Genomic DNA, 19,231 nt, shown 5'->3' with positions numbered 1-19,231 from the left:
TGGTGTCTGAAGTTACAGTGTATTTTTTAAATAGAAGAGGCTGAGGGTTGACAGGTACGGTCAAACATATTCTATGTTTTTATTGGCTCGGATTAATATGTCTTACACCTCCTACTGTAAGATTTCTGTCACCATCTTACAATACTTACAGTACATAACAATCCCATTACAAAAAACAGAGGTGACGACTGGCTGACATCTAAATCGACATCCACGACACAAGCAGGGCTTTGAGTAAAATGCCACTGTACGTCATCACTGTCCACAAAAAATAACAACAAAATTCAACACACATATTTTATTTTTATCAGTGAAATACAATAATCAGGTATTACAGTGGACAGGTTACTGTCCTCCAGCTGTGGGAAGAATGATTTTGTTTGTGTCATAGTAGTTCTCCTCTATGAGAGGGCCACCATCGGCCTCGCGCTGCTGAATCAAATGTTCGGCCTCTCTTCTGGCCCACTGCCGCATGCTGGAACACAAAAATACACCAGATATGGACGGTGAGAAAATCAGAATGAAACCTATAATTAAACAATAATTAACTCAAGTTTAGGTGTAAACATTTCATTATTCCACTTAGACCCTCATGAATTCCAGAAAGAATATTCAATTGTGATGTTTTGTCAACAGGACAACTTTCATCCGTCCATGTTAAATCAGAGTTGATGGTTACATTTTTGGATCTTTTCTTTGCATGGTGTCTTGGATCCTCCCCCACCAACCCATCCAGCTCACCACCGGGCAGTCATCAAGTAAGAGCTCACCCTCTCTCTTTACGTGAGTGTCTAGAACACACGCCGCAGATCCAGTGATACAAAAATCAATCAATCAACCTGCGACATAAATGCACAAGTCTCCTGGACAACCTAAGAACACACTCAGATTCAGACATTGTGTTTGTTATGGACAAACTCTGACAACAACAGGAACAAGAACATTTACAAAATCTCCAGCAGAACAAAGACCGATGAGATTTGTCCAGACCGTCTGGATGTTTTAGTGATGTACCATAGACGAGGGCTGTGCCTATATCATATTGTCCACAATAATATCAGTCTATGTTTTTATGCAATATAAAAATGTCATAGTGATGTCATTACTATTGTAAGGTTTTGCATTATTGTTCTCTAGTGTAAAATAGAAACAAACCTGAGCATGTCAGAGAGTAAGAGCCATGTGCCAGCCTACGATGAGCTAGTACCTAAAAAGGAAGCTGCCTCAGCTGCCTCAGCTGCCTCCAACAAAGCAGCACTTTGTAAAATATGCAAGAAAATCGTTCACGCTAAAGATGGAAACAAACTTCTTTTTGAGAAAATTACAAAAAAAAAAAAAAAAAAAAGGCCATCCAGTACAACCCAGCTAAGGAGGAGAGCAGCTGCCGATGCAAACAGTGGGGGAAAATTACTGATCTGGTTACATACATGCTACTTTTAATTTATGCTGTTTGAATGGATATAATGCAAAATCACTAATGCACAATAATGCTGCTCGCACCTTGCTTCAGTAGAGCCACAGTTTAAATTACTGTGTTATTAATGACAATAACTGATTGGAAAAGGGACAATTTCCTTCATGAATTTACAATTACAAACGCTGCTGTCTGCAAGCCTCATGTTATACTTTAAATCCTCTATGTGAGGCAATTCTAAAGAGTTTCGCAAATACTTTCATTCTATTTACATTTTAAAAATATTCCAACTGTAAAATTTAAGTTTCTTAATCTCAAGTCACTCTTTAAAAAAAAATAAAGTGTTATTAACTTGATATTCAGTTAGCGTCTGCTGTGCTCCCAAGTATTGCTTATTAATATATTGATAAGCGTTGGTCTTCCTTGGTCTCCTGTGTTCTGAGGGCCTCTGGATGTCTGGAGCCTGGATCTCCTCCATACCTGCTTCATGCCCTGGAGGACGGGGCTGTGGCCCCCCCACACCCTCTAGCAGTCATTACATGAAGGAACCTTTTGAATAAAAGCTAGCTCATGCTCACAGGTGTACACACGGGTGCTCACACACAAACTACGAGACAAGAACACAGATGATCTAAGCAGTTGTATTTTTAACCCAAAAAAATAAAAATAAAAAATACATGAGAACAAAATACTGAGTGTATGCAGGAGGGTGTGAAAAATAACATTTTCACAAAAAGGATGTAGAAAGTGTTTTCACTCACGCTATTCCTCTGCTGCTTTGTATTACACAAACGCGACAAAGATGATGTGAACTGTTAAAAACAGACGAGCCTCGAGTACGGACGCGCTCAAAGGGGCCAGAATGGAATCAGAAAGATTTCAAAGTCCTTTCATGTAACGTGTCAGTGGCAGCTACGCCTCTAACCACAGTCCTAAGAACACAGCTGATCAGGGAGGGGATTCAAAAACAAAAATAAAATCGGCCCTTCGTGATCGCTCAAACAATTACATTTAATGACAGGAAGTTCATTCAACTGGATGTAGTGTTTTCAGGGGGAGATAAACAGAATCAACATTGTGGGGATTTCTTTACCTGGATGATTAACTATGAATCAAGCCATCATGCAAACATAAGTTTATTTCATTTTGTTTGATTACTGAAAGTTTTCCTTTTTATTCGGGCTGGTACAGTTATTGCTTGGTTAGGACATCTTAGTTTCCTCAGCAGGGCAGCATGTGGGGATTAATTGCTACACTTTAGATACTGAGGGTGGCTCATGTTCAAAGCAGCCACTCATTTTGCCCGAATTGTCGATTTTCTTACGTGAATTCCACCTTCATCTACCTCACTCTCTTATAGGGACTGCACTTCTTCAAGGCTGATGCTAGCAACAGCCTCCTGTGAAACCCACCACAGTGGCTTGTGCATTGTTCACATTTACACACCACTTCAGAAATTTACCCACATTTGGCCAGCGGCAGGTGCCAATTTCCACCCTGGTGAGAAAATGTAAGCGGCTGGCTTAACCACGGCTCAGAAACGACGGCTCACTTTGCAGCATTCATAGTGTTCTTAATCCCAAGGTACTCTGATGAGGCCAAAATGGGGACAATTTCAAGAACTGGTGACTAGTTTGTAGAGCTGGGCCATACCGTTCACGGTAATACTGGTATAATGTCGGGCAACGATAAGAAAATGACATAGATAAATATTTTTGGTCATATCGCCCTGCTCTACTAGTTTGGAGCGTCCTCTGACCATGACGCTTTACCAAAAATAAAAAAATAAAAACATGAAAAAAAGCCAAAACAAAACACACATTTCTCAGGATAATAACTAAAAGAATGTTGTTTAAAGTGTTTGCAGATCTGAGCAGACACCAGTGGACTTTCCAAGTAGGAACTGGTACAAACTGGTAAAGAATTGCACACCACTATACTGAAATATAATCACACTTAATATATCAGTAACATACAAGTGCATACAAATGAACTTGGATATAAGTCTTGGTGGTGCCGACAATTATTGATCATACCTTTACATTGAAAGGACACCTCGCTGCCTTTAGTCTTTTTCTTGGCCATTACTGGGTCAATGGTTCGATGGGCCACAATCAAATCAGGTGTTAAGCTGATTTTATTTTTACTCTAGTAAAACTGAATTATATCCCAAGTTCAACCTATGCTGAGAGGTCAGGGTCAGCAGGGGTTTTGAAATTATGTGCTGGGAGCCCGCCGTTGTTGGTGGTATGGTGACAGAGAATCCGTGTACACACATAACGCACACACGCGTGGTTTTAGAACACCCACATTTATCCAGTTATTTATTGCAATTCAAGTCCAATAAATAGCTTGAAATGGTACAAAGCGGTGAACTGCCAGAGGTTAAAAAAAGGGGGAAATATCATGTACATTTCAGAATTATACAAAAACGGATTAAAAATGTAATCTGTTCTGCAACAATGGAGCTTGATCAAGCCTTGAAAGCTGGTGCTACTAATTTCTACAGCTGTTCCGACTTTTCTGGATTACTTCCCCCTGTGTCTGCATTAAAGAAGTGTTGCAACACACTGTGGTACCATATGCTCGTCAGCATCAGTTGAACAGTATTGTACTGCAGAAAGCAGTGTGATGGTACACAAATGGTGAGAAAAAGGTGATTAACAATGGAAGAGAGACAGACCATCATAACACTTATAAATGTCGGTCTGTCCTACAGAGAAACTGAAAAGAAAGTCAAGGTGTCAGTGAGTCCAGTTTCCTTCACCATCCAAAGGCTCAGAAACAAACTGACAGGAAGAGGTCTGCAGACCCAAAGACACGACTCAATCAGAGGACAAGTTAACAGCTGTGTGATAGGCGGCTCACAGGACAACAGCTTCAAGCAGCTTAATAGTGGTCGTAGTATGAAAGTCTCAGTTTCAGCTGTGAAGAGAAGACTTTGAGCTGCAGGTTTGACAGGACGAGTTGCAGCAAGAAAGCCAGACGTCAGAATAAGACAAAGAGGCTTGGCTGGGACATGAAACACCACCATTGGACTACTGAAGAAGAAGGTATTATGGGCTGATGGATCAACATTTGAAATCTTGGGTTCATCACACAGGATCTTTGCGGTGGAGTAGGTGAAGGATGGTTCCACAGTGTGTGGCATCGACTGTCAAACATGGAGGAGGAAGTGTGATGGTCTGGGGCTGTTTGCTGGATCCAGGGTCGGTGACTTGTACAGCGTGAGAGGCTCCCTGAACCAAAACAGCTACAACAGCATTCTGCAGTGCAATACATCCTACAGCAAGATAATGACCCAAAACACAAGTCCAAGCTGTGCCAGAACTATGTTGGGAAAAAAGGAAGATGGGAATATGGGAAGAACTTTCTGGAGAATATTTGATTTCCATTGTAGAAAGAATGCAGCCGGTGTGTTCAGCTGTTATATCAGGTGCTACTTTGATGAGTAAAGGTTTAGAATTTTGGTCTATAAACTGATTCCATGACTTGTTTGGTTTTTTTTTTAAACTCCAATTACTTATTTGTAGCATGCTTTCATTTCAGAGTGCAATGAGACATTAAACTGAATAATTTTCAATAAAAGAAAAAAGTTGTGGTGTTCTGAAACTTTTGACGAGTAGTGTATATAATCCTATTTTAACTTAGGACAAGACATCTGACATTTTCACTCTGTCCTTTGACAAAGAACCATAGCTAAGTCTAGCCACCATATAAATGAGCTGATATGAAAAGATAAATTGAGAACTCACCCATGGTCGGGTAAATAGTGGATAAAAGTTCCTCCAATGACGAGAGCAACTGAAATGCCGAAGAAGAAGCCCACTTTCATATTCCACTCGTCCTCCACTGGATCGCTGGAGAAGCCATGGTATTCCGGATTCTGAAAAAAACCCACAAAAGGGGACCAGTTTAAGTATCCAACATGTTTTCAGTCAGTACTGGAAGGATGATACTGGCCTGTCTACACTTTCTGATATGATTTGTATGTTAACAGAACAACTAAAGTTCTTTGTTTTATTCAGGAGAATCTGACTTAAAACCGCCTTATCTGACTACATCTAGACAAGCCAGAGGAAAGTTGAACCTGAGGAATAAACTGAAGAATTTGCAAACGCTTAAATGTCCCACAGACATTTTCCTGCATTATCAGGTGACCTCTTCTGACAGGGAATAGCTTAAAGCAGCTTTTAAAATCAGTCTAATATTATGGACAGTTTTTGATATTTACACATTTGTGAAATATTAATTGTTTTTCTGATAGGCATATTCGTGTTTTATTTTAAATTAATAGCGGCCTTGTAAGATTCAATGGTTCTCACACAAAATACACTGCTTAAAAAAAACAAACAAACAAACAGAAACAAAACGAACACCTGATCAGATCTCACGGGCAGACAAATCATTTCAGAGAACCGACTGAGCCAGAGCAGGCTAGCTGTATGTCTGCGGTAAAAATAGTATTTTTTAATCAATGAATTTTTATTTTTAATCATTGCGATACTATTGTATATTCAGAACTGGTGCGCAATTTAAACTCTCAGCGCACTTGTTGCAAAATAAACCGATCTGACCAATCAGATCGGTTTATTTGGATCTGAAGAACCGCAAAAATCGAGCCTGGTTGGGAAAAAATAAATGCCGTAAATTCGTCCAGTGAAAATACGCGGTCGGCGTGAACGGCTGCATTAATGGGGGTGTCCGAGAATAATTTAAACCACAGAATTGAACGCGTCCGGTGTGTAAAGCCCTTTACTGTGTAAAAATAACATTAGCATGCTGTCCTCAAATCTGATCGAGCAGAACTCACCTTGACATACGGGCTGACCTCACCGTGACCAGAATGCTGGACCTCGGGGTGGAGCTCCGTCACCGCGGTTGAGCCTGTAGCACTGTTCGCTTTAGACTGGGAGACCAACCGGGCTGGTGGATTATAAAGTAACCGGGGCAAAGTCAGCCCAAACCGCGAAATTCGGGTCAACATTTTGCCACTTGTGAAGGATACTGTTAGCCCGGAACCGGAAACTACGGTTTCAACTCTTCTTCTTCTTCTTTTTTTGTTTACGGTTACCAAAAACCGAAACGCTGCATTACCGCCACCAACTGTGATGGAGTGTGGACCGAAATGACACTCGGAAAAAAATGTCAGGCAACATTTACGTGTGTATACACAGTTCCACACATCACTAACCACCTAGCATATCTGCAAGTTCATTAATCTGCTTTAACTATTTTGTTTGCTAAGATTAAAAGAGCGCTAACACAAACTGGCTGATCCATATCATACCCCTACACGCTCCACAGCTCTCCCTGTTCTCCTCTCAGCTCTTGGTTCTTCTCCAGCTTCTCGTGTTCCTTCTTCCTGACGCTGCTGACATTCAGTACAGCTACATCTGTCACTACAGCCTCGTCCTCTGCTTGTTTTTTTTGTTTTTTTTAATGTTCTTTGATAAATCCCAAGATTAAAACATTTCTTCAGCTTTGATTTTGTCATGTTTTCAACAGTTTTGCATTCATGTTGCTGGACGCAGATCATCTATTTTTCAGTAAAATGCTGACTGTGTGACACTGAAAGGGGAAGAGAGTTGAAATGTAAAAATAATCATAAATGATGAAAAATAAAGGATGGAAATAACAGTAGCTGCAATGACCATTTTTTATTGTTTTAAAATTCCGTTTTACTTGAGCTGTTTGTAAGTTATAACTTTAATCTTCTCAGCAGTTTGCTGATGGACCGACAAAAACAATTACGAGTAGCCTAAAGACCAGATGTATTACGTTTTTATCAGTCTGTGAGTGCCGACAGGCTACCTTTGAACTATCCATGTTCAAGCATAAAATAAGTATTAAAGGTTTATGATCCTGCAAATCTGTCATTGTCATAGGGTCCATGTACATGTTTTCAACCACTGCAAATGTGCTCCTGTATAGTCCTCCACTTGATTTCACTTCAACTCTTTTGTAAGTTACAACTTTGCTCATGTCTACAATTGGCTACAACAACAGGAAGTGAAGCCCACAGACGCGGTGGGCTGATTATTTTGTACACTCCCTCCACTGACAACACTCTGCAGGTAGACAGCCAATCGTGATAGCCGACAAGCTACCCCTGCTCAAACATAACATGAGCAATATAAATGATGCTGTTGCCAAAATAATTCACACACCCATCCAAATCATTGAATTCAGGTTTTCCAATCACTTCATTGGCCACAGGTGTATAAAAGCAAGGACCTAAGTCTGCAGACTGCTCCTTGTGACAGAGCAGTACCCTGTTACACGGGATGCCACCTGTGTAACAATTCCAGATCTTAAATTTCCTCATTAAAAACTCCTTAGTCAACTGATACAGGTAATATAACAGTGAAGCAACTGGGAATGACAGCAACACGGAGCTTTTCTGTAGAGTAAATGGATACACACCTGCAAACTTCGCCTGGCCTTCAGATTAGCTCAGCACATACAGAGCTTCATGGAATGGATTTCCATGGCTGAGCAGCTGCATCCAAACCTTAATGCAAACTGTCAGATGCACCTTTGTTCCAGTCAAAGGAACTCTTAATGCGTCAGTATACCAAGGCATTTTGGACAATTTCATGCTCTCACCTTTGTAGGAACAGTTTGGAGATGGCCCCTCCTGTGCCAACATGACTGTGCATCAATGTACAAATCAAAGTCAAAGACATATATGAGGGAGTTTGTTCTGGCTAGTCAAGCTCTTCCACGCCAGAGTCCTGGCCTCAACTCGACAGAACACCTTTGGGATGAATAGGCCAGGCCTTCTGGTCCAACGTCAGTGTCCGATTTCATAAATGTGCTTTCGGAAGAATGGTCAGAATTGACATAATTAAACTCTTAAACGTTGTAGAAAGCCTTCCAAGAAGAGCTGATGCTGTTACAGCTGCAACGGATGTGCTGACATCGAATTCAACCCTACTGTGTCTACAACTCAACTTTGTCATCAGATGGTGGGTGTGAAGCAGAATTTATAATCAGGCGTGAACCTCATGTGTGCATCAGTTAGACTAACTTCTTAAAATGCTTAATTGCTTTAAATGAATTAACAAAGAAGTACTAGATCCACCCAAGTAAAATTAAAATTGAGGCAGTTTTGAGAACAGGATTGTATTTCAAATTCTACACTTGGACTTTTGTAGCCTTCATGAATCAGTTCAAAACAATCATCCTCCATGCAATCAGCTGCACTGAATATTTATTTGTGTCCAATATACAATCAGTAACATTGTTTTAACTTTTGTTTACATAGATAACTTGAGATAAATCTTTTTAAATAAATGTACATATTGCTAGCTCACAGTCCAGTGAGTACAGTTACTTCAGATTGGTTTATTTTGATATTAAATACTGACATACAAAAGGAGGCAAAACAGAACCCCAGAATCAGAACCATACGAGCTTCTCCAACGATATCAGTCACTTCAAATTCTGTTTAAACAGAAACAGTCCTCAGAAGGTAATTCTCAAATAAGCGTTACTTTTGCATGAGTACTGTGTTTGCAGAATACCTATCCCTTAAAAAGTAAGAATAGGTCAGGTAAACCATGCTAAGAAGAAGAATGTTTTAAGATCTACTCCCAAAATTTGTAGTTGTGCCTTCATATCCCTAACAGATGGCACACAACTGAGCTGAGGTCTGGAACGTCGAGCATGTGGTCTAAGGATGGATTCATGTGACCGGGGCCAAAACCCATCCAGAGTAAGCATTTCTCCAGCTGCCCAGCTTATTGACAGTGTCATGGCCTAAAACATAAATATGTATTTTGCTTCCCTTCACCTATGTTGAGCTGGTAAAAAATAAGACCAGAATATCATCACCACCTTTTATAACCACAGCATGAGCATAACTGCTTTGACACAAACAATAACAGAAAATGATGAATGTAAGCTTTGTTAAAGTGGAGTTTATATCAGAGCTAGCACAATGCAAGCTTTGATTTCACAGGCACATATCTAATGTGATCAATAAATCTGTGAATCAACTCAAAAAAAACCAAAACAACAAAATAGGGCCAATCCTCCTGGGCGTGTCCTGACAGCTTTCAGCTGCTTTTTGATTGATTGCTGTTAGTCGCGTTCACTCTGTGAGATCTTAGTTTCCCTCCAAAAAGGACAAAAGAAGATGCGAGCTGTACATTCATAAAACACTGTCTTTGGAAAAGAGCAATGAGCAAAGTGCTAAAATTAAACATTACTCAATAAACACATTTACAGTGTGCAGTACTTACTTTACTACTGATGTAGTTTTAATTTGTGACCCCAGCACAAGGTCTCTTAATAAAAAGGCATTTGTACAAAGTAGACTGAAACCACACTGATGTTCACAGCATGGCAGCCAGTTTTTGTCCTGGGCTAACATGTTTTAAAGAGACGTCACAGCTGTTTGTTTTAACAGCGGCTTAGCAGAGGTTGGATCAGAGACAGCGGCCCCATCTCAGTTTCAACATCAGAACCTACGCCTTCATACTGTCTGCTCCAGTATAGGGTAGGTTGTGGTTATGGTGAGCTAGTCTTACAACTCCAAGATGAATTAGAAAGAACTAGAAATTGACTGGAAAACGTCTAAAGAGCAGAGACTGGACCATACGCAGCAGCTATATGTTTGTAATAAGTAAACCAGTTCATCTGGACCATAGCTACTCTATGAGGAACTACTGGCCAATAAGTATGCAGCTATGGTCGTGTTATGTGTCAAATATTGCCAAGTATGTTTTCAATTCAATATTATTTGTATGGCACCAGTTCACAACTAGTTGCCTCAAGTGAGTGTTTTAGAGGACAACCTACTTTCAACAGGAAGCAATTTCAGGCAGAAATGAGTCCTGGATGGTGTACCATGTGCTCCCGAGCACAGTGAATGTCACTGCAAATGCCTTTCTGCATGTTTGCTTTGAAGATACAAAGAAATGAAACAACATGCCAACTAAATAGTCAGCGAGTGGCTCCTTGTTCACACACACACTTATTTAAAATATCCAAACTAAAAGAATTTAGATTATCGGATTAAATTATTGGGGTCACAGGGTCACATCCCTATCGAGCATGTTATTTTATGAGTAACAAGTCACACTTGAGGTTATTTTAAAAAAAAAAACAAAAAAAACAATAAACAAGCAAACAAACAAACAAACAAACAAAAAACAAAACAAAACATACAAATTCTGCAATTATTCAGTGGTTCGTGCACTCGGGATGAGTGAAAGCAAAGACTTGACTCATGAGTTCAAGAAACCACCATCCCATTATGTTTTTAAATAATTGAACTCCCGTGTTTTAATTAACATACTTCCATGGCTTCCTGGAGAGGAAATCAGATTGTAAACAAACATGATAAAAGTGGCAACACGGGTTAAATGCACCAAGTGTATGATTCAGACAGGCTCAGGGTCAAATATCAGATCCCCAAATTACTGAGCTTCAAGAATCAGCAACCCCAATGGAAAAAAGGCTTCTTAGGTTCTTTATCCCGACTTCCAGAGAACAAGCAAGAAAAATGAAAAATATTACACTGACCTTAAGGAATATATGTATTTAATTAGAGACAGAATTGAAAGAGCTGAATCCACTAAGCAGTCCGGAAAAGGAGGCCAGTGATGTACAACAGAATCAGGAACTGGTGGAAAAGGAATTTTGAGCTATCAGAGAAGGAATGGTGTTTGCCAAATTATAGGTTGAGTTTGGAGATGACAACTGTGGAGATGCTAAAGGGCTGTAAATGGGCTTAGCAGAGATGGCTGAAGAAGGGGAGTGCTGAGTAGCAGTAGCTGTTGTTGGAGAGTCTGAGCTAACCTCATCCCCTTCTTCTGAGTCCCACACCTCACTTTGCAAGTACTCTGCAAACAGGGCCTTGGCTCTTTGCAGCACTCTGCTCAGGTTGTGGCGTCGCACAAGGCGATCAAAGTGCATGGCTAGCTCATTGTAATCCAAACTGTTCTTGATGATATGGTCTCTGTGCTCCAACAGGATGGACAAGCACAGGAACAGCATGAACGGGTTGCCTTTACCAAACTCTTGAGGAGGTGGCAAGGAGCACGGCTTGATGCCAGTGGTCTCGGCTTTTAGAGAACTGGGCGTATTAGCAGCGCTGCTGGGGGATTTGTTGCCAGGTGAGAGGAGACTGTTTGAGTACAACCTGGAACCAGACAAAGATGTTCCTCTTCCAAAGGACAAAATGGGTGAAGACAGCAGGGATCTGTTTTGAGCAGTAGAAAGAGAGCTGACGGATGTCCGTGCAGTGGGGGTTGTGGGTGAACTGATGCGTGTACTGCTGGGCAACTGAGTAGAAGAAGCTGACACGTTTAGGCCAGCTCTTGGTAAGGCCTCACTTTCGTTGCTCACGTATGGTGATGTGGACTTTGGAGGAGAGTCTGGAGAAACACCAGGCCAACTCGATGGTGACACTGAAGACATGGGAGAGACAGAGGAGCCAGTTTTCCAGACGGGTTGGCTGCTTGGGAAAAGAGGTGGAGAAACATCATTATCAAAATTTTTAAACAGTGGTGTTTGCTCTCCCGTGTCCTCCTCAGTGTCAGTTGTGGATTGGCGCCTCGGGATGCTCGTTATCGACTCTGAAACCACTGCACCCTGTTGACATGGAGGATGCTGTTCAACCTCCTCCATATCAAAGCTGTCTTCATTTCGGGCAGTATAATATTTACACTCCCCAAAACTAGTCTGCCTCTCGAAGGGAGCACCTTTCAAATCTGTCTTTGCCATGGTTACCTGAGGGATATCACACTCGTCACCCACATTTGCTTTGTCCGAGCTCACGCTTTGCCTGTCCATTTCATCAGCGATGGCATTTATGTTCATGTCTGCTTCTTCTCTTGAAGGTCGCAGCATGTGCCGTCGACGCTGCTTCTCTTTTTGTTCCTTATCTTGAAAGTAGTCCTCAACCGTCTTGTCCTCAAAGTTGCTGAACATTGTTTCGTCGGCTTCCAGAGGTGGCCCCAGAAGCTCCACTTCAGTTTCAGGAGGATCTGGGGGCAGAGAGCTCCAAGTAACTTCCAGCATCCTTAGAGCATCATCAAACGCAAACTCTCGTTTAAGCTCCAGAAGAAGCCAACGGTAGCAGAAGAAGAGGTCGTCAGCTCCTCGGGACACTAGGTAAGAGTAGAATTCAGGATCGGAGTACTGCAGGAGGAGCTTCAGATGCTGGAACTTAACAGACATGAGCTGCCCGTCTGGCCGGAAGTTTCCTTCTAAGCGTTTCATGATGCCACAAAAGCAAATGAAGGCGTGTGCCTCGTTGTCCATTACTGCAAGTATTGGGGAGGCAATGTCACTCATGCCTTGACAGTAAGAGATCTGGAAAAACAACACAATGGCAAAACGTTACAAAAGATGACAGTTTGCACAAAGAACACATTTCTATATCACGTTATATGTCATGTCACAATCATCAAATGTATCATTTAAGACTGTGGTCTTTCTTCCTTAAAACAGCCGACATTAAAATACTTTTAAAGGAATCAAAACTGGATTGCTTTGAGCAAACCATTAGAAAAGCTAAAGTCATGCAAATCAGTCTTTTCTTAAAGAAAAATATCAGCCTTGTTATTTTGTCTTGGTTTGTTCCTTTTCTTCTCATACGTGCCGTCACTATCAGACAGTAATCTCTGTAACGGGCAGAAAATTGTGATTTTCCTTTGATGAAAAACTTCTCTGAGGCATTGTAGGAGATGGAGTTATTTAGTTAATGAACTTTAACAGTGACAAAATAGGTTTTAGATGAAAAACAGCAAAGGTAAGACAAAATTCATGCTACTATTTTTCAAACTCGAAGCGTGGTCTGGTTTTCTTTTGCTGCTGGTTCACTGAATTTTGGTCGGAGCGTGATGAAACTTGCAGTTTTGGAATCTGCGAGATGCCGGCTTTCAATGTTACATACTTGTCTGCGACTCTGCAAACAGGGAATCCGTGCTTTGTGTTTATGTCATTTGTGTTTACATGCTCTTCTATTTGTTTGTTGAGCTTTTAGCCAAGATTCTGGCGTTTCTGTGGATACAGAGGGTTAAGAGATTCAGACTGCAGGAGAAGATTTGCGTTCCAGATAATGCGCCAATACAAACCTGTGGATGAGTGATGGCAAATGTGGTGAGTAGATCTGTGAGGGCAGTCAAATGGGGACTATCCTCAGAGCCTGCATAGTATGGATGAGCTCGATCCGTCCTCAGGACGTCTTTGAGAACATTTCCACGGATAAATTCAAGGTCCTCATGACTAACCCGGGTTGTCCACTCTCTCTTTAGCTGGTCATACTCTCTCGTCTTCCTCTTCATGTAGTCCATTCTCTCCTGTCCGCTAAGTCCATCTGGATAGACATTCAGGAGGTAACGCCAAACCACCTAACCCAACAGAGGACAACAGAGGAGTTAATCCTTGAGAAATGTAAGTCATAAAATACAAATTCTATAATTGCACATATATGTTCTTAATTGTCCTTCAAGTTCCATCTTTTCATCCAAAAATCGCAAATGACTGAACGTATCAGTTCAAATCTGGTTGCAAGCTGGCTGACTGTTAAAACTCTCAGCCAAGAGGGAGAGCTAGGATAGCAGGATAGCTAGAATTAGCACGAGAATTTGTTCAGTTTAAATAATAACCAGAAATAATAACCAGATTATTTTGTTTAGAGCGTACAAGGTGCTCATATACAATATTAATCAAACACAGGTGCTAAACCTTCCGCAGCGACGGCTCCACACCCCCATGGTAGATTCGCAGTCTGAGTTCCTCAGGCCGGGTCAACTGTCCCTGTCCGTTAAGGTAACTGTGAAACTCAGCGTCACTTAGAGGGGGCTTGAAAGGCTTGATCTCCTCCCCATAAGACCAGCTGAAGGCCTGCTGGACCTTCGACAGGGTCCGGCCCACCTAAACAGAATAGAAACAGGTGCATCAGCAAAAACGTGGCTCAGAGAGTGTGGTTAGGTTAAACAGAGTGAGGAAAGGTAAAGGAACCTGGGACAGTAGAGACTGGGTGAAGGGAAGAGCTGCAGATGCCAAGGATCTAGTCTTCTCTGTGAGAAGCTGCTCAGAGCCAATCACGTCTTTGGGGCTTATGATGTCCCAGTCTTCCAAAACAGGGCCTGCAGTGAAATAATGACAAGCAGATTTAACAGCAACAGTGTTTTAGTCCTTCCTGTGTCACGTTTTGATGCCTGGTTTCAATCTGAAAGAGGTATTCTTTGTTGTAATCATTTCTCTTCTGCAAACAGACTTTTAAAAGTTTGGATGTGATGGGTAACAAAATGTTCTACCACAGACTGTAGTTTTGATCTTTAAAATTTATATTATTTACATCATAAATTAGAAATCTATAACATTTTTGCTTTCAGTCTTGATTTAAGTTGCTGGTGTTCTTACTGTCCTCAGAAGGTTTTATATCCATCTTGAGCTGCAGAAATGGTCTGGCTGCACTGACAAACGCAACATCCAAATCCCAGTCAGAGACCAGAGACATATACATTTCAGCCCCGCTGCGATCGCGAGACAGGTAACCAACGCTGAAATTTCTCTTCCTAATTCAAAAAAGATATTTAAACAATGTTAGATAAATTCTTTGGGCACTTCTCTGTTTATAAGTCTGTTTGGCCATTCTGACTATTCTTACCCATTCAAATCAAAGGCTCTGATAAGTATGTGCTGCAAAACCTCCAGCGATGTTATCTGGGGATCAACAGCAAAGGAGCGAAACTCCACAGGAAGTGCCCCATCACATTTCTGGGAAAAAATAAATAAATAAATAAAAATCATATTACAATCTCATCACTGACAAACAAGTAAACATACAAACATTCTTGGTGTGGTTAAACCATGGTAGGAGAATAAGAGATACAAACCAAGTCAATGGGATACTATACCACCCTATAATAAAATAAAAAACAATGCATTGTTACTAGACCATAACTGTAAAATAATTATAAAACAAAATACATAATAATTCGTCTATTTGAATGTAAAGCATACAAAACACATAAAATTAATGGAATAATGCTCCACATCATCCTCTGTTGTTGGGGGGTGGGGGGTTGCCTAGGGGGTGCTACAGTCTCTCAGGGCAAATTTGTCCTGGATGAGGGGCCAGACAAAGCACGATTAAGTCGACCCCTATGAAAAGAATAGAAATCAAGGGACTGTTTATTCTATCTGCAAAAGGGTTACTGGGGTCTCACCCTGAAACCAGGCCTGGAGAGGGAGCTCAAAGGTGAGCGTCTGGGGGGTCGGGCCTTATGCCATCTGTGCTGGCAGGCACAGCCCAAAGAAGCGTCATGGGACCACACTCATGGAATGTAACCTCTGTGGTGAATAAGAAGCCTGAGGTTAACAGATACATAAAGCTACAGTAGCCTCACTTCAATGCACAGCTTGGGGCTGGACTCTGTTCCGGTCTCAGTGACAGGTGGTAGGCAGGTATGGGTATTCTTGTATTCTCTCACCTTGCTGCCAGTATGCTGGGGTTTTTGCTGGTGGATGAGATGATTGCTTCCCTGCACCTTTGGGTCGGGGAATGGGTCCTGACTGTCATCTGTGCTTATGCACCAATGGACAGTTCAGACTAGCCAGCCTTCTTGGGGTCACTGAGTGGGATGCTTTAGGGTGATCCATCTAGTGTTTCTGTCATTCTACTGGAAAACTTCAACGCTCACATGGGAAAAACAGTGTTTGCAGATGATGTGGCCTTGGTGGTTGCCTCCAGCTTGCACTAAAGCAGTTCGGAGCCAAGTGTAAAGCAGCGGGAATGAGAACAAGCACCTCCAAATCTGAGGTTGTGGTCCTCAGCTGGAAAAGGAGCACGACCAGTTGAGGTGGTTTGGGTATCTGATTAGGATGCCTCCTCGGCGCCTTCTGGGTGAGGTGTTCTGGGCACGGCCCACCAGACGGAGGCACCGAGGCAAACCCAAGACATGCTGGAGAGATTACATCAATCTCCTTACCATGTGTGGAGGGTTTCAACCCAAATCCACCACCTTGAGACTGTACACTAAGCGGAAGGAAGGAGGCAGAGGGCAAGTGAGTGTCTGAACCACCGTCCAGGATGAGACAACAAACATCCATGAGTACATCAGGAAGTTGGCCACAACTGACTGTGTGCTTAGTGAACAGCTCAGGCAGCAGAAACCTAAGAAAGAAGTGGAGCAAGAAGAACCATCATGAAGGAAAGGCCCCTGTATGTACCACCGGCAGATAGACGAAGTGGCTGGAAATCCTACCAGTGGCTGGACAAAGCTGGAGTGACAGCACATAGACACTAATCATGGCAGCACAGGAACAAGAACTGAGCACATAGAGGCTGGGGTCTGTCACACCAGACAAGACCCCAGGTGCAGGCTGTGTAAAGATGCCCCTGAGACAATCCAGCACATAACAGCAGGGTGTAAGATGCTAGCAGGCAGGGCATACATGGAACGCCATAACCAAGTGGCCGGCATAGTGTACAGGAACATCTGTATGTCCTGGACGTCACGAGGTCAAAATTGGATACGCCCCCTAGGGTGGTTGAGCATGACTGAGTTAAGATTCTGTGGGACTTTCAGATACAGGCGGATAAACTGGTGATGGCTGACCAACCGGATACAGTAGTGGTGTCCAGCAGAGCGCAGTACTAGGAACAGCAAAGATACCGTGCAGGACCCTTGAGCTCCCAAGACTCTGGTAGAGGACTCGAGCTTGAAGGATGAAGGGATTTTTTTTCTGGTTTTTATATCAATCAACATTATTATTTGGTTCAATATTTGAATACATTTTGTTCAAATGTGCATTCGAATATTAAACCTTTTTGATATCTGATAATGTGATAGAAATAATGTGTAGAAACTAGCTTTTTAGTTTCTACACATTCTACCCTACTTTTATTTATGCAACTATAACAGTATTATGAATTTCTTTTGTGTCACAAAAAGGCCATTAATTTAACAGTATAATTAAATGATGCAGGGTATACAGTGTACATTTCTTTCCTCTGCATGAAGTTTGTCATATTATGACCTTTAAACTTTGAAGTATTGTGCAACATACAGCAAAAAGGTTCGTAACATTATAAGCTGTTATGTCTTTGATGCAGATAACAATTGACACAACAAAAATGCTGGTGCACCTGTCCTGCCACGGCATCCCCGGCAGACTTCCCACTGGGCTCTCCAAATCACGGACAAAGAGTTTCCCTCATTCTTGATTTTTAGTTCACAAACACTTCTTCTAATGACCAGCTACTCCTGAAATTTTGGAGTTTTAGCTCTTTATGCAGTGAAGGTACAGGAGGATAAAAATGATTATCGGGCAAAAGGTCGTCGGTTTGTTAAAATAATCTCATAAAGTGAGAACAATAAATGTATCATTTTCTGTTTGTAACGACAGTCATCTTTCAGTTTTGCACTAAAGTAAACATCGCTACTTCCACGTCTCGCTGTTTGTAATGGAGGCGGAGTCAACCGGACGTGCTCCCGACGCAGGGGAAACAACACCGCCGGGGATACCTACAGGCACAATACGCACACATTTTCTGGGCAGGCAAGTGACGTCAGCTCACCTCTGTGACAGCCCGATGTTTGCATTGGATATTGTCAACGTGTTATGACCGATAACCGTGTCAGGTGTACATTACAGGTTTACTCAGTGTAAACTGACAGGGACAATGACTGATCGGCATCGAGAAGAAGCAATTCTACCGAAAACCCCCAAATAAATAGAAGAGGCCCCCTCTGTTATGGCACACTGCTAAACATCCAGTTTACGGAGTGCATATTTTCGATGTTTAACATTAACGCGGGAGCGTGTCTGTCTAAACAGCCAATTTAACCTATGCGATAATATGATTGCTCGCTGTTCGCAGTCTTTGGCAGCCTATGTGGAAGTCAAAGAAACCATCATTCTCCCACCTTGACTTTGACACGAACAACACCCCTCTCCTCCTCGCCTTCCATCGTAAAGACTCCGTTTCGGAAAAGGATGGTTCGACCGAGCTTTGTCTGCTGTTTGTTTGCTTTTCTATCCTGACATGATGGAAGTGGCTCCAGCCGAGTTCCTATGCTTGACGATATTCTGCTGATTCTTTTTCTTCTTCTTTGTATTCATTGGCTGTTGACAAACAACGAATTGGTGCATTACCGCCACCAACTGGTATGGAGTCTTCTTCTTCTTCTTTGTGTTTAACGGCGGTTGGCAACCAACGTAAAGGAGCATTACCGCCTCCTACTGTTCCGGAGTATGGGTCAGACAGTGAGTTTACAATTTGTATCAAAACAAAAACAAAAACAAAAAAACCCTACACTCTTTCATAAACACCTATATCCTTCAGAAACCCCACCAGTTCCCTCACCTGTGCCCTACTACCCTCCAACACACTCTTTAGATTAAATTCCCCAATTCCTCGCTCCGTCAACCTATTCTGCAGAACTGTCCTCTCCACATCATAACCCTTGCACCGCAGTATTACATGCTCTACTGTCTCCACCTCCTCCTGGCACACTCCACAAAGCCCCGTCTCATGTTCTCCTATCATCTGTAGTGTTTTATTTAATGCACAATGTCCCAGTCTAAGCCTGGTAATGACCACCTCATCTCTCCTATTACCCCTATACAACCTACTCTCTGCCACCTCCTTCTTAAGATGATACAATTGTCTGCCCTTACTTCCCGAGTCCCACCGCGTCTGCCACTCCTTAACAACCTGCCTCCAAACAATAGCTTTTGCTTCAGATCCACTGCTTGTAATTGCCATCTCAGTCCTATTTTTAGTCAACGCTCTTTTTTTCCAACCTATCCACCTTTTCATTTCCACTGATCCCTACATGAGCT

The 19,231-nt window shown here is 42.0% G+C and overlaps 2 protein-coding genes across 2 annotated transcripts; both read right to left on the bottom strand.

The window, feature by feature from the left end:
• Nucleotides 1-283: 283 nt before the first annotated feature.
• On the bottom strand, nt 284-6,456 carry ndufb11 (NADH:ubiquinone oxidoreductase subunit B11). Its single transcript, XM_004570908.5, has 3 exons — nt 6,228-6,456; nt 5,170-5,300; nt 284-475 (listed from the first exon to the last, which is right to left on the bottom strand). Exons 1-3 carry the CDS (start codon nt 6,399-6,401, stop codon nt 346-348), a joined length of 435 nt encoding a protein of 144 aa, XP_004570965.1. The 5' UTR covers nt 6,402-6,456; the 3' UTR covers nt 284-345.
• Nucleotides 6,457-8,744: 2,288 nt separating this feature from the next.
• On the bottom strand, nt 8,745-18,557 carry tbc1d25 (TBC1 domain family, member 25). Its single transcript, XM_004570910.6, has 7 exons — nt 18,313-18,557; nt 15,048-15,157; nt 14,801-14,955; nt 14,396-14,523; nt 14,120-14,308; nt 13,507-13,782; nt 8,745-12,742 (listed from the first exon to the last, which is right to left on the bottom strand). Exons 1-7 carry the CDS (start codon nt 18,355-18,357, stop codon nt 11,042-11,044), a joined length of 2,604 nt encoding a protein of 867 aa, XP_004570967.2. The 5' UTR covers nt 18,358-18,557; the 3' UTR covers nt 8,745-11,041.
• Nucleotides 18,558-19,231: the final 674 nt, after the last annotated feature.

Source organism: Maylandia zebra, linkage group LG20, assembly GCF_041146795.1.
Source record: "Maylandia zebra isolate NMK-2024a linkage group LG20, Mzebra_GT3a, whole genome shotgun sequence".
NCBI classification, from domain to species: Eukaryota; Metazoa; Chordata; class Actinopteri; order Cichliformes; family Cichlidae; genus Maylandia; species Maylandia zebra.
Note: the sequence above shows the minus strand (reverse complement) of the source record. Positions and strands in the feature narration are given on the sequence as shown.